This window comes from Copidosoma floridanum, unplaced genomic scaffold, assembly GCF_036245765.1.
Source record: "Copidosoma floridanum isolate Cflo_tuat_1 unplaced genomic scaffold, Cflo_Japanese_pri ptg000006l, whole genome shotgun sequence".
Classification (NCBI taxonomy): Eukaryota; Metazoa; Arthropoda; class Insecta; order Hymenoptera; family Encyrtidae; genus Copidosoma; species Copidosoma floridanum.
In genome coordinates this window covers 3,342,105-3,358,408 of record NW_028321883.1, presented here as the reverse complement: position 1 = coordinate 3,358,408, position 16,304 = coordinate 3,342,105, and the positions used below count along the sequence as shown (strand labels likewise).

Genomic DNA, 16,304 nt, shown 5'->3' with positions numbered 1-16,304 from the left:
ATCGACACAGCATTGACAAATCTTGTCCTCGTACGTTACCTTTGTCCCTCGTACACCTTCAGTTTCTTTTCCTAAAAACCGGGGATCTATGCAGAAGTACTCCCGATCTACGTGGAAAACTATTAATTTAATACGGACAAATATATTTAACTCTGTATTTATTCAATCACTTATACTAGAACACAACATTCTCCTGCACTATAAACTTTTTACTGTACTGTTATTTTATACGCCTCTTAGACTGCGCTGCAGCAACTTCGCCTGAGCCGTGAGCACACGTCCACCACGTCCTGCTCATCTTAGATCAGGGGGGTTTTGACTTATCCTAAGCACATGCTAACATACATACACTTACACTCTGTTCACAATTCCACGTGACTATACTCTACTGATTATCTCCCTCTCTCACTCTGTCTACTCAGCTATGCTTGCTTTTGCACTCTATACTCACGCCCTCTCTCTCTCTCTCTCTATCCCTATCTGTGCTTCTGTGTTCCGTACTCTTCGCGTTCTACGTCAACATCGTCACTCTTTGACTCATGAACTCCGCAAACATCTCGTCGAGTCACTGGTGCTTTCGCACTTTGCGCCACCTGCGTGACTCGATTACAATGATTATTGAACGTCTGTGTACGATATGTATATGGTAATATACCTCACATGGCTCATATAACACCGTACATACTACAGCTGAAGTGGCTAACACCGAAGCACCGAAGAGAATACCTGATAGCTGCACTAGTTTACAACATACTAACACATCGCAATCCTCAACATCTCGCCCAGCAATTCACTCTGTACGCAAACAGACTTACGGCACTCAACTAGACGACCAAGTGACATAGTGTATATTGTATATTCCTCCCTCAGCTAATAAACTCTCTTTCCACCCCCTCATTTGATAGCGATCACCTACACACCTACAGAAAACTTGTACTTCGCTCTTTTCTTCAACGTGAAACCGACCAAACTCCGCACCATGTACATACAATTTAGTAACAACTAGTAATAACTTCTAGTAGTAATCCACTTAAAGAGCCTTTGGTCAATACATAGAAGACAATGTCATCATTACGCATTCAACACTCCACATTACACACTACTTACTTTCATAACATCATAACTGTTAAGCTAAACACATTTCTTTAACATATAATAATTAATGTACACAACTGTATTCAATTGGCCACATAGGGTATTACCCCATGGCCCAAACAATAAATAAATCTAAATCTAAATCTAAATCTCTCTCTTTCTCTGCTGTACTCGAAGAAGCTTTTCTCTCTCTCTCTCAGTCTCTCTTCTATCTATCCTCACGCAAAATGTGGGAACAATGGTGGCACTCCCAAGCATGCACCACGTGATCTCTCGTTTTCATACAGTCAATTATTACTAATTGATTACGAAAATCATGAAAGTGAAGAGCTAATAACCTGTATTTATTTCAGTAATTCTTGAAGTTACCAAGACTAAAATCATATTTCAAATAATCAAAAAGCCATATACATATAGTGTGTATCTTTATTTCAATAAAAGCTGTCACTATTTCGCCACTCAAGGAGACCTCTGGCCATTTATTGAATATATACATAGAGTTAGAGAAAAAAAAAATAGAACCATAAAATAATAATCACTTATGTATCATTAATAATGATCCAGGTTGTTGAGTTAACTTGTTACAGATTGTTATAAAGGGGAGCCAAAAAACGGCTAAATTCACCAGCCTTAATCATACGGCTATATTTAAGTGATTGATTCTACAACTAGCTGTTGAACTTAATTTTATGTGAATCACTAAATTTAGTATTTGATTTTCTTACCCATAACAGATGGTGTAAAACGAAAAATCATATCATATTTTAATTGTACGCAATCTCACTTTTTTAGTTCTGTTTAAGCTCCGAATGATATTGCCAAATGTGAGCTTGATTAATAATAAGGAATATTTAAAATAAAATAATTATTATTAATCTGGTTTTACTAGCTAAATAATTAAATAAAAATGATAAAATATCGTATAATTCTTAATGTAGAGAAATTTAATTGTCTTCAGGTTACCCATAATTGATTCCTTATAACGTATACTTATTAGTAAATCGAACTGTCTCCATGGTAAATCTTTGTTTACTATCTACGAAGACCATAGTAAGGGGACTTTCATTATTAATAAGTACTTAATTAACGTATTGCTTGAGATAAATTCTATGGTTGATAACCCTTCAACTGACTTTAAAAATTTACGTTTTAGATGCACGTGGTTCATAGTTAAAAAAATTTGTTAAACAAATTTGAGAATTTTTATACGTGTTTGCATTTATTACAGAGTAGACATCTGTTTTAGCAACGCAGCGTACAATATGCTGTATACAGTGTAAGCTCAGATAATACCTATATCTCATACAACACTATTGGCATCACTGCTTATTTGAGAACACGTCTGTCCTAACCGTACATAAAAAAATTTGAGCTAACTGCTATCTGTACGGTAAGACCAATATTTTTAAAGGCTCGGTGTCGAAAAATATTCATTTCAGGATTTGGAGATTCACATATCTTACTTTCATGCTTCTAACAAGTATTCGGCCCACAGTTATTTATGAATCTGTGTAATAAGATTAAGAGACTTAATTCGACAAAAATGTTGTAGGCATACTGACACAAAAAATTAACAGTAGTAGTAGTTTTTTTTTTGAAGTGCAACTTCTTATGGCAAGTTGTGAATTTTTTCGAGCGACACGAAATTTCTAAACCCCCCATTACTCCAGCCACTCTCTCTCTCTCCACGTCCCCCTTGCCACCACATGCTATACTAGCAGTGCATCCCTACCACTCCAGCCGCTCTCTCTCTGCCGCGTCCCCCTTGCCACCACATGCTATACTAACAGGCATTCCTACTACTCCAACTCCAGCCGCTGTGTGTGTGTGTGTGTGTGTGTGTGTGTGTGTGTGTGTGTGTGTATGTAATGAGGTATTATTTGTTATTAAATTACCTCAAATTCGTATTTTAGTTGTACTTTTCTGACATACGAGTTATAAATTGAGAAAAAATTATAGTACACCTTGAAAATTAATAGAGATGTCCACAAATTAATTTAAAGTGTTGTTATAACAATATAATCTCATAAAATAAGAAAAATCGTCATATCTCGACGGAGAAGCAAAATAGGCCAAAAATACCGATTTTTTACGGGTATCCTAAAAGGGAAATAAAATATTAAGACGCACAAATTGAGGTGTCATTTGTTATGATTACATAACCTCAAATTCGTATTTTCGCTCTATCTTTATGAAAATAGAGTTATAAATTGCGAATAAATTACAGTATACTTTAAACATTAATAATACAGATGTGCGCGAAGAAATTTAAAGTGTTTTCATGGCACCATAACCTCATAAAATAAGAAAAATCGTCATATCTCGATGGAGAAGCAAAATAGGCCAAAAATACCGATTTCTTACGGGTATCCTAAAGGGGAAATAAGATATTGAGACGCACAAGTTGAGGGGTCATTTGTTATGATTACATAACCTCAAATTCGTATTTGCGGTCTATCTTTATGAAATTGGAGTTATAAATTACGAAAAAATTGCAGTATTGTTTTAACATTAATGCAGATGTGCGCGAAGAAATTTAAAGTGTTTTCATGACAACATAACCTCAAAAAATTAGAAAAAACACCACATCTCGAAGGAGAAGCAACATAAGTCGAAAATACCAATTTTCATGGGCTTACTAAAGGGGAAAAAACAATTGAAGAGTACAATTCGGTTTAATGAAAATATGATTTTCAGCCATTTCAAATACATTTTTTTTTTACTTGTTTAATATTATTGAAAGAAATTTACTTATTTAACTCGTAGCAATAACACATATGATTGCTTCTCATATAATTTTCTGTGTAAAATAAGTTCAATATTTGATACTTGAAGTTTCACTTCTATCGTGGGTCCCACGACCCATTTTTTTTTTGTGGAGGGAGTGAAAATGCATTAAGGCACACCACAGGGACAGCGGTAGTGTGGGACTCGGTGGATTTTTTTTATTAGACCACCCATACCCACTAAAACCCCCCCTATGCCGCGTGGCTTTTGATCCACCCCGGAACTGCGTTAGCATTACTTCAGGGTGGAGCCACCAGGGAGACCATCGCGTCTCACAGCATTAACGAGCTAACTCGCCACCATTTGCTAGAGGTGCTGATTTTCTCAAGTCCTGAAAAAGACTCGGGGTCCCTGAGGACCAGCACCCTGTCTAGCGCTTCATAGAAGGCTGCTGACTTAGCTGGCCACTTGGGCCTTCCTTCTGGCCTCTTCTTCTAAATAAAGGGCTCTTCTAAATAAAGGGCAGCTCCCACTGCCTGCTTCATGCTTGTTGTCCGTTTTAAGGCAAAGAAAGCACCGTGCTGGGCCTGGACATTTTTTTCCAGTGATTTGAGCTTCTACGCCAGAAGCAAAGCTTGGATCTGTTTTCTTCCTTACAGTTGCCTGAGACGAGTCCATATCCCATCAGGCATTTGTAACATCTTGTTACTTCGATTCTTCTTCAAATTTGGCAGCTTACAAAGCCGACTCGTAACCTGCCTTCCTCCTCTGCTTGTCTGGCAGTTGTTTCGTCCACCATTATCCACGCCCGTCTCTGTCCTCTGGCATTTGGTTTTGAGAGAGCTACTTCTGGCTCCTCGCTCCTCAGTCCAAAAGTCCCAGCGAAAGCTCTTTTACCTAATCTTTCTCTACAATAGTATCCAGGTCTCGAACCTCTAGTGTCACTTTTTTGTTGCTCATTTTGACAGTACCCTGTCCGGCTACTGACTTTTCAAATTGCTGTGCTAAGGCAATAGTATTCTTTACACCTTTGGTCTTAATAAATATGTCTCTTTTTTTTGTAGTGACAACACTTTGGATTGACACGTCAGTCTTATCGGGGTCAAAGTTCGCTTTCATCGTCTTCAGTACCGTTGCACAGGTCTGTCCTCCTGCCATCTTCGCTACTTCTGTTGTTGTCACATCCACTTTTTTCTTCTGGCTTGTTTTGTCATTCAGGAGAATCTCTTCTTGTTTGCCACTGCCTGTCTTCTTTTTCTTCTAAGACATGGTTTGCTGGCATTTCTCAGGGCTGTCTGATGGGTTCCTGTTTCTTTTACTTTGTTCTATTGCCTTTAGGGCAGTGTTTAGGGTTTTTTTTCTGTACATGCCGGCGGAAATTATCTCGCCTTTGTTCCCTCCACTTCAGGGATTAAAATGACGCCTTCCAAGATTTTCTGAACACTTCTTCAGAAAGAAAGCCTTTTTTATTACCTTTGCCTCTTCAAGGTGTTAAAGCGTGGCTTTGGGCCCATTATTAACAGCGTTCGCTGTGTAACCATACTTATCGTTGATTGCTTGTAGCGTCTCTGTAATATCTTTCGTTGCTGATTAGACTTATCAGCTACTTGCTGTCGCCTTACTATGAGCTTAGCACCTTTTTCTTCTAAAGAGGCAAGCTCGTCCTGGGTCTGGTTGCTAACTACTGACACGTTGATGTCCTCGGTGTCATTGGTGCCTATACTTGACAGGCTTCCTCTTCGTCCTTTGTCCGTTGGAAAAGGCCATGGAACATTTTGCAGTTCTTGTTGGCCATTAGACACATCTTTTTGACCTTTTCTTAGAATACGCGGGGCCTGTGACAGTCACCCAGGCTTTCACTAGATTGGAACTGCCGGCGGATTCCCTCAGAGAGGTTACCGCCTGGGGTACAAGTTTTGCATCGACGTTTTTCATATTGGCATCTTTTTCAATGTTGTACTGACCCACAAAGGTCAGCCTTACCCTTTTTTCAGAAAATAAATTTTGGAAAGAGTTAAAACTAGGGCAGCGGTTCTCTCTGGTAACACAGTACTTGCTCGGGCCGGCTGGGAGTCGCCACTTTCCTTCAGTCCCACCCACGGAGACTGCCCTGGCGTTGAGTAACAAGTCTAAGAATGATGTTTGTGTATAATGTATGCATATGTTGGTTTACAACAGTCATCCCAGTGAGACGAGCGGCAGGTTTACAGTCCTGCAACCACGCAGACAACCCGACAAAACGAGCTGACGTAAGGTACGAAGATGCTGCCATATAGCCTCCGTAGTAGTAGTAAGCCTAGATTAGTCAGCCCACCACGTCTTTTTTTTATGAGGCATACAGCCATATCAGATGTGGTTACCCAGACTTACCTGGGCCTCATCATCCGGCTTCACCCACTGCCAGGCCTTCAACGCAAGCCCGGGAAAGAACCCACCACCCACAACACGGAACAATCCGTAAGTATCGCTGTGTTTGCTTAGTAAGAGTGTGATGCATGTATCTAAGAAGAATGTTATAATGGCGGTTTACTTCTATACACGACGGGTGATAGTTTTTGTTGACCCATATTAAGCACTAAAGCACCACCCACGGCGGCAGCAGAAAGCAAAGAACGACGAGCACAAGCAGGGCCAGCCCATGCATCGACATCGATGAAGACATAGGGCACGAGTCTCCCGTCCACACCGCTACAGATACACACGCCAACGCCGCTTTTTTTTTTTTTTTTTTTTTTTTTGTGGAGGGAGAGGGAATGCATTGAGGCACACCGCAGGGACAGTGATAGTGTAGGACTCAGTGGATTTTTTTTTATTAGACCACGGCGATTTTAAGGGATCCGATGCGCTGCACCGAAGTTAAGCGCTCTCGGACATTCTTCCTCGCGAGTGCGTCTGCCCATACCTCCACGCCGTACAGCAGGATCGAGTTGGAGACCGACGCAAGGAGCCGCCTTTTGGCTTTCCGCGAGCCTCTAACATTGGGCATTAACCGTAAAAGCGCCCCAGAGACCCCAGCGGCTTTATCGGCTACTCTCCTGATGTGCTCCCCGAAGGTGAGTCGTGAATCGATCCACACTCCGAGGTAGCGCACCACCGGACTCGCACAGATTACCTCACCAGCAACGCTCAGGCGAAAGTTTTCCCCGAATCATCTCTGCCTGGTGAAGACGACCAACTCCGTTTTTCCTACAGCTAGCTCAAAACCGTGATCCCGGAGCCATCCCGACACTATCGTGACCACCCACCAAATTTTGCGTTTGGCCTCCTCTCGCGATCTCGCTGTGACGTGCAATGCTATGCCGTCAGCAAAGCCCGTCAACTTGACCCCTGAAGGTATTTCAAGGCGCAAAAGTTCGTCATAGACCAGGTTCTAGAGATCGGGGCCAAAGGCAGATCCCTGCGCGACACCCGACGTCAGACGCCTCTCTCTTGGTCCATCTTTCGTGTCGTACCGGAGTACTTGATCCTGGAGGTAACTGTCCAGGATTTTTCTCACGTAGTCTAGTATATTCTGGCGTTTCAGGGCATCAGCCTTTCTAGCATTTTTCCAGCATTGTTCAACATACCTAAGGGTCGGAATGACGACGGGATCAGGGGGGATGGTTTGCACTTGTCCAGAAGAACAAGTCTTTGGATCTTACGCCGCTCGCTGAACAGTCCAACGCGCAGGCACGCATTAAACGTGTCCATTAAAACGTGTGGCTTCTCCCCAGCTACGATCTTGAGGACCTCGGACAGCACACAGTCCGGACTTGGGGCCTTTCGCCCCAAAGTCTCCGATACCACCGACCTTAATTCATCGAGCGTGAAGAGCGGTACTTGTCCTACACTTATGTTCTCCCGCCTCCTAGCAGGATGCTCTGGAAAGAGACAAGAGACCACTCTCTCCAAGAAGAAAGGTTCCATCGGCGGCGTCGGGTCCGTACCGCGAAGTCTTTTTAACGCCATCTGGTAGCCCAGGCCCCACGTGTCCTTATCTACCTTGGCGATGAGCTCGCGCCAGCAGCGGTTCTTACTCACCTTAATCGCCCTCACCAACGCTTTTTTTGCTTCCCAGTATGCGGCAACAGCTACCCCGGCGCCTTCGCGAGTTCTGTGTCGCAGTGCGCCCCGGTCCTGTCAGATCCGACACACTGCCTCGCAATGTGCCCGAAGCCCAGTCACCAGAAGCAACGCTCAACCGTGAACTTTTGGCGCATTCTGCAGTTCACCCAGCCCAGCCTAATGTGGTCCCTTTTTTCAAGAATCAGGGCCACCGCCGCAGGTACCTCGACGTAGGCTATGCGATTTCCTCTGTTCGTTCCAGAAGATAACCGCACAGCCATACTAGGGGATGCGCCTTCATCAAAGTAGCCTTTGACTGCTGCCTCGAAGTCCTCCTTTGTCACCGTTGGGTCGACGTCCCTGATCTCCCAGGTCGAACGCGGGGCCAGTGTCCTCACACCACCCGCGTCCGCCACGGCACTTGTAATTGCCTCGGCAAACGCATCGCGGTGCTCGGACACAGTATTTCTCAGTTCGACAAGGATACCTCCTGTTCTCGTCTCCCTGACAGATCCCACGCTCGCCCCAAGCCCGGCAACGTCGACCTTCTTCATCAGGGCCAGGACCTCGGCATACTTTTTGCCTTCTGCTGGCACAACCAATATTGCCTCAGGCCTGACCCTGGGACATCTCTCCTTAACGGCTTTAGAGATTTTTTCCGTACCCCCTTGAGGCTAGTTCCCCTTAGCCTTTTCCTTCTTCTTTAGTTTCTTACTTTGGACCTCTGTCCATTCAGCTTGTTTGGCTGGATCTTTTACCACAACACCTTCTGGTTGTGGCTGGGGTCCAGCCCCTTTTGCCTTTTTTATGGCCTTACTTGGCGTAAGCTGAGGGCTAGGGGTCTCTTCCCCACGTCCTCGCTTTCTCTTCGCTGCTGGGTGCTGCTGGGTGCTCCTTAAAGGTGTCTCTTCAGCTTCCTTGTCTTGCTCCTGATATCGCTTCAGGACACCCATGGCAGTCACCGCCAACACGACTTTGGCCTTTATGATGCCCGCCATGTTAGGGTGCCTTACCATGAGCGCCCTGAGCTCATCTAACGCCCTGGCAAGGTCGTCGAACGCCGCATCGCAGCAACGTCCAACTCCCTCCCCTGGTCGAGTTTATCTGCAATAACTTTGATGAGAGGGAATTCCCTCTTATCAATGGCTCCGTTTATTCCCTCCTTGGTTGTAAATAAAAGCGCCATATCTGTAACACACAAATTTCATCCCAAGGTCCCCACCAACCCATCTGGATCCCTCACCGGTGGAGGCCGCCGTCCGCCCACAACACATGCCTGAAGGGCAGTTTTGGTCTGGGTGGGTAACCTCGGGATATAGCACTCCCTGCCACGCTAGCCCATCTCCACTCCCTCGAACATCACGCCCCAACCAAGAAGCGATCCACTCTCTGGAGAGTTTCCGGCAGACATCACGTGGCAGAACGCACTCACCACACTAAGGGAGCCGCGAAGAAGGGCAAGCCAGCAACGCCACAACAGCAATCCCACCAGCCCAACAAGGAACCGCAAAGCCGGAAAGGAGTAGAAGCCAAGCAAAAACTGCCACGCCTCCACCTCCACCCAGCCCAAACGGCCCCCACCAAACCAACAAGATCGCAGCAGCAGCACGACCAGCCCGCCCCCACCCGCGACCACCCCAGTGTTAGCCGATTGACCGGACCTGGTTAAGAATCCGGTCTCCCGTCTTGCAGTTAGTAGGAGCCAAAGACAGCTCGCGTCACTTCGGCACGCAGCCTCGGCATCGCCTAACTGCTCAGGATCTCCCTTTGGCCGCTCACGGGTCGCAGCGCACGGCAAACACGGCGAGCCTTCTACCCTCGGCTTGGGACTATTATTTAAGAAGTTCCTAGAAATAGTAAACTAGTTGATGGGGTATGGTTAAAGTGTAGGGTGTGGTCCTCTTGTCTCATGCCAGCTCCAGCCCACGAGCCAAGGCGAATACAATCACCACATTATTAACACCGTACGAGCGAGAGAGTACCAGCTGGTATGCACTAAAAGTGCCCTCCATATAGTCCTTCAATGGCCAGATTCCTTAGTTAAAAGGATTGCCACACCTTTTTTATTTTTGGACGTCTGACTTTATCAGCGGTAGAGATACCCGGGCCTCCCCAGTCACCGCATCGAGTCTCACTTCCCACTCCCACCCGACACAGTGCTACGGGTAGCGGCAAGCCTCCACACGCAAACTAAAGCGTCCATGCTGCAAGAGTATGTCAGTGTCAATGAATGTCAGTGTTTATAGAAATATGTAAAAGGATGAGGGAGTTAAGATGCGTGTAAGAAAGGAGGTGTGCCGTCAGTTTATAGCACCCTCACCTAACCAAGGCTGCAAGCAGTACGGTCTTCGACAAGGTAACGCATACCGTGGAGAAAAGGTAGTAGTAGTAGTAGTAGTAGTAGTAGTAGTAGTAGAAGTAGTAGTAGTAGTAGTAGTAGTAGTAGTAGTATTAGTAGTAGCAGTAGTAGTAGTAGTAGTAGTAGTAGTAGTAGTAGTAGTAGTAGTAGTAGTAGTAGTAGTAGTAGTAGTAGTAGTAGTAGAAGTAGTAGTAGTAGTAGTAGTAGTAAAAGTAGTAGCAGTAGTAAAAGCAGTAGCAGTAGCAGTAGCAGTAGCCGTAGCAGTTGCAGTAGCAGTAGCAGCAGCAGTTTTTTTTTTTTTTTTTTTTTTTTTTGTTAAGGGAGGGGAAATGCATTGAGGCACACCACAGGGACAGTGGTAGTGTGTGACTCCGTAGATTTTTCTTATTAGACCACCCATACCCACTAAACTTCTCCCCGTGCCGCGTAGCTTTTGTTCCACCCCGGAACCGCATTAGCATTACTCCAGGGTGGAGCCACCAGGGAGACCATCGCGTCTCACAGCATTAACGAGCTAACTCGCCACCATTTGCTTGATATGCCAATCCTCTCGAGTCCTTAAAAGGACTTGGGATCCCTAAAGATTAGTACTCGTTCTACAACACGAGGGGGATCGTTCGTGCTATCACCATAACAGCAGTAGAGGAAACCGTGCGGTAGGCGCAAGCGATCCTTAGAGATCCGATGCGCTGCACTGAAATGAGACGCTCTCGGATGTCCCGTCTTGCAACCGCATCCACCCACACCTCCGCACCATACAGCAGTATCGAGTTAGAGACTGCGCAGTCACCAAAATACAGGCGTTTCTCATCTTATGTGGGGATTAACATGCCTCCCTCACCGACTCAAGGACCTCTGCCACAGCCATGACCGTCGATCGTCCCCCTCAAAACCCGTACTGATTGTCCGAGAGACTGATTTTCCCTTTTAGACGAGTTCGTATCAGCCTCTCGAGCATTTTTCCGGCATTAGAAGGACGGGCCTTTGGATCTTCCACCACCTGCTAAACAGTCTGTCGCGCAGAGACGCATTAAACATGTCCAGCAACACGTTTGATTTTTCCGCGGCTATGACCTTGGGAACTTCGGATGGCACCCCGTCCGGACCCGGGGCCTTGCGACCCTGCGTCTCCGATGCCACTGACCTCAATTCATTGAGGGTAAAGAGAGGCCCCTCGCTCATACTTATGTTCTCCCACCTCCTCTCAGGATGCTCCAGAAAGAGGCAAGAGACCACCCTCTCCAAGAAAGAAGGCTCTATTGGCGCCACCTGGTCCGAACCGCGCAGTCTTTTTAGTGCGATTCAGTAGCCCAGGCCCCACGTATCTTTATCTACATCAGCGATGAGTTCGCGCCAGCATCGGTTCTTGCTCATCTTGATCTCCCGCACCAGGATACTTTTTGCTTCCCTGTACGTGGCAACAGCCACCTCCGTGTCTTCGCAATTTCTGTGTCACTGTGCACAGTGTCTGAGGCACTGGGTCCCCCACGTAGGTTGGCAATTTCTTCGGTCCACCAGTAGCACGAACGCCGGCCCCGCCTGCCAATTCATTTGGGCATACACGCGTCACAGCACTCCTTGACACGTCTCATGGTACCTCCTACAAGAGCCTCAACTTCTTCCAAATTAGTGATCTTGATTAACTCAGCAGGAGAGGACGTGCTTGTCATGGTTTCCCGCAGCAAATCTCGATTGAGCTTCGCCACGTTCCACTCAGCTGTGAGTCCTTGAGGGACTCCTCGAAAGCTTGCACCATATTTCTCATTAACCACGAAGCTGACATATTGGTGATAACTAGTCGTGTAGTCCTCCAGAACCTGCCAGTCAGACACCCGCGCCACCGTTTGTGACGACGCTAGCGTAAGGTCGATGATCGTGCCCGGTTTACGGATCACCTGAGCGTTGCTGAACTATGTGAGTTCATGATTATGAGATCTAGCCTTGCAGCCACCTCTAGCACCGCCGGCCCCTTGGAGTCGGTTCTCGGCTCCCCCCAAGTGATGGCCTTGGAGTTTAAGTCACTGCCCAGGACTATGTTGTCATTTTCCCCGCACACACGAATAGCATCCTCGAGTTTGGCAAACCGTCCTCTAAAGACGCCAATCGAAATGTTAGGGGAAATATAGCAGCTCACATAGAATACTCTCCACTTTAGATCCACACGAACCCGTCCCCGCCTCTGGTATTGGATACGGGGAACTTGTCACTGCGAATCAGGATGGCCACGCATCCAGTCTTGTCGCAGTACCAGCCCCAACCCGGTAATGTGCGGGACGGCTCATTTATAAAGAGCAAGTCCACACCTCGGACACGGGAAAATTGGTCCAGCAGATCGTGCACAAGCATGGTCCTGTCAAGGTTTACCTGCAGGATCACCGCCATTTCCACCGAGATGCTCCTGCAGACGCCCGGGGCGCTCGGCACCTGGCAGTCCCTGCGACGTGCCTGGTGTCCGGCTTCGGGATCACGTTCTTGCACAGGAAACAGCTTTTCACCACATCTCTAGTACGCCTCTGTCCTGTCAGGTCCACCACACTGCCTCGCAATGTGTCCGAAACTCAGGTACCTGAAGCAGCGCTCAACTGTGGGCCTCGGGTGCATCCTACAATTCACCCAGCCTAGCCTTATGTGGTCCCTCAAGTTGCCCGAGCACTTCAAAAAAAAATCGCCCGCATATAAGAGGCAGCTACATGACTCCAAAATCGATGGCAAGTCATTAATAAATAGGGAAAATAAAAGTGGTCCGCACAAACTCCCCTGCGGCACGCCCGAAGTACGATCAAGCCAATCTGACACAAACCCATCTGATAACTTAACAGCCTGCGACCGCCCAGTTAAAAATGACTCAACCCAGGAGCAAGCCGTGTCTGAAAAGCCAAATGGACGCAGATTACGTATTAATAGCTCGATGTTAACCTCGTCAAAAGCTTGCTGGAAATCAACAGCCACTAGTAGCGTAGCTTTACCCTCATGTATTGCCATTCTTATGTCATCGACAACATTTATTAAGGCGGTGTGCGTGCTGTGGTATCTACGAAAGCCCGATTGGTTGGAGCAGAGTGCTGCAGTAGACTTAACGAATGATAGCATCTGCTTTAGAGCCACAAATTCCAGCAGCTTAGATATGGCGCACAGGATACTAATGGGGCGATAGTGTCCGGGATCAGTAGGGAGCCGTTGCTTGGGCAGCGGTATGACCAGCGCCTTTTTCCAAGCTGACAAAAATCTGCCTGACTACAAAGAACAATCGAAAATGTGCATGATAACAGGTAAAATTGTGGGCATAGCAAGTTTTAATAATCTCAACGACAATCCATTGACACCACATGCGTTAGACTTGGCATGGGAAAATGCCTCATATGTGTCACGTTCGCTAATGTGGCCAAAGAAAAAGCGAGAATCAAACGGTAAAGGAGCAAACAGAGTAGCAGATACCGATGAACCTGCGGACATAGGAGCACCAACAAAGTGGTGGCTTAGAGGATCGCCGTCCACTGAGGCAGCTGGTACAGCGTCTAGCACAGGAGCAGCGCCGATATCGCGAAGACACGTCCACATCTCCACCAGGCATTTACACGACTCAAATCTATGCTTGTAGTAAGCTTGAAGTGCATTTTGCAAAACAGTTTTTACCCTATTACGTAGTTGCCGGAAAGTCAACATCGGCCTCACTTCGAAATCGGCGGTACACTCTCAAAGCATTGTTACAGGCCCGAATGAGCGACCTAATCACATCCAACGTCCAAGGGCAAGATCGCCGGCGAGGAACAAAGGTTCGCAAAGGGGTGTGCTTATTAAATAAATCCAAAAGAGAGCGAGTAAGAAAGTAAACCTTATCATCAATATCTTGCAAACTTGTTAAATAATACCAATCAATTGCCTGAAGGTCACGGCTGAAATGTTCCTGGTTAAAAACTCTAAATGAGCGGGTAGAATTAGGGTAACTAATACTCTCTGGAAGTCTACATAGGACCTGAACCATTAGCACACTGTGCCTGAAAATCGCCGTTGCATTAAACTGTCCACTCACTCCGATTTAACTTGGGGTGCTAATGCATATATATAATCAATAGTAGTGGCAGATGAGCTGGTGTGATATGTTGGATTAAAAGGCACAACGGAGAGGCCCAATGTAGTAAAAGAGTTACAAAGTATTCTTCGCGGTATTAATTATATCTTCCAATCAATGTTAAGGTCACCCAGGAGAAGAGAAAAATCGAAATGCCAGTTTAACACCGCCTCCTCAACATCCGCCTCGAAGCCACATTTGGGTGAGCTGTAAACGACTGTACACAGAAGCTTTTTGCACGAGATGAAAGCAGCATGAATTAAGGCTGTAAAGAATAAGCAACTCCTTGCACTAAATGGATAACTACGCGATAGCTAGCAGAGTTGTGTATGTACGCAGTGACGGCTCCTCCCCCTTTATAAACTCTATCATGGCGAACCAGGGAATAACCAGGAATATAAAACTGTGCAAAGTGCTTATCCGGCTTAAGCCATGACTCGCTGATTGTTAGCACATGCAGGTTGTTGTCGAGAATGATTGATCGAATTTTTTGAAAATGGGATTTAATTGATTGCGCATTACAGTGTGCCATTTTTAACAAAGTTGAAGAAATCTTACGGTCGATCATTCTCAGCAAAATGTGACATACCGCTCTATCCAACGCAGAGTGAGACACATTTGCACTCTTTAAATGCACGCAATCAACACATTTACATCCCTTCCGATCCTTCATCAGGAAATCACGACCCAAATGCTCTCCGCTACAATATTCGTAGCACCTAGGCTTATCACAGCCAGTGACAATGTGCCCGAAACCCCATCAATGAAAGCATTGTGGGAGTGACACGTGATCATGTATTCGGCAGCGGTTCCAGCCATTACTTAAGCGACCCAGTTCAAGAAGACGAATACGGCTCATTGGAGAAACCTCAATAACACAGCTTCTATGTTTTTTTACGCCCCTAGGATAAAAAAAACGGCTTTCACACTGTCATCCAAATTATCCTGCAAGTTTTGCTCAATAACACACTTTACAATATCAGCCTTATCGAAATCCAACGGTATGTCGTGTGTAATGATACGTGGAAGCAACTTAACGTCTGGCTTCAATTCGAAACCCGCCCGCACAAGCGCAGGGCACCTATCAATAAACGAATTATCCATAGCAGAGCCCTCGAGTATCACCGTTCGGGCAAGTCCAGACACCACGCGAGCATTAAAACCAAGCGCTTCAGGATCCACAACCCCCCTTACAGCCTCCCTAGCGTCTCTCGAGCTTTTAAATTTTGACATTGTATCCTCGGTAGGCCCAAGAACAATACGCTTACTTGGCTTTATAGGTATAGGTTTCACACACGGGAGTGAGACACTACAGGAGGGTGCCATCGAGGCCCGTGCAAAAGCACCGCGCGATGAAATACTCGCATAAGTGGGAGACGTAGTAGCCGCTCCCGAGCCACCCACAGATACCAACATGACAGATACGGCTTGAGTTACCGAATGGCAAGCGTGCTCCAATGCAGACTTACATGACGCTGCAGCGTCGTCCTCCATAAGTCGCGCAACATACGCATTAGACACGCGAGTAATAGCATCGCAAAATGCACCCACAGCATCGAAAATTGCCTGTCACCTAGCTGAAATCTTCTCGCCACCATATGCACTAATGAAATTAGCGCGATGCACACTTATCTCGTCAAGGAGCAGGGTAACATCTCCGCTCGTCAGCAACATAGAGCCCCCACCCGGGAAAGTTGGTGGGGTGATATGGGACCCAGAGTCATCGTCACTCCCATTGTCCCCAGCCATCACTTGATATCACCAGCAGCTCTCAGCTGTCAAAACACTGCAGCAGACGACACGAATACCAGCGTCAGTGCATGCACGGCCCAGCAATCGTGGTAGGCCAGCAGTAGTGGTAGTGGTAGCGGTAGCGGTAGTGGTAGTAGTAGTTTTTTTTTTTTTTTTTTTTTTTTTTTTTTGTGGAGGGAGGGGAAATGCATTGAGGCACACCGCAGGGACAGCGGTAGTGTGGGACTCGGTGGATTTTTTTTATTAGACCACCCATAC

At 46.2% G+C, this 16,304-nt stretch overlaps 1 protein-coding gene across 1 annotated transcript; it reads right to left on the bottom strand.

The window, feature by feature from the left end:
• Positions 1-476: 476 nt before the first annotated feature.
• LOC149375498 (uncharacterized) lies at positions 477-8,864 on the bottom strand. The gene is made up of 7 exons (XM_089598525.1): positions 8,582-8,864; positions 8,004-8,509; positions 7,433-7,938; positions 7,207-7,388; positions 6,995-7,149; positions 6,725-6,934; positions 477-626 (listed from the first exon to the last, which is right to left on the bottom strand). The coding sequence occupies exons 1-7, from the start codon at positions 8,862-8,864 to the stop codon at positions 477-479; spliced, it is 1,992 nt and encodes a 663-aa protein (XP_089454651.1).
• Between the last annotated feature and the right edge of the window lie 7,440 nt (positions 8,865-16,304).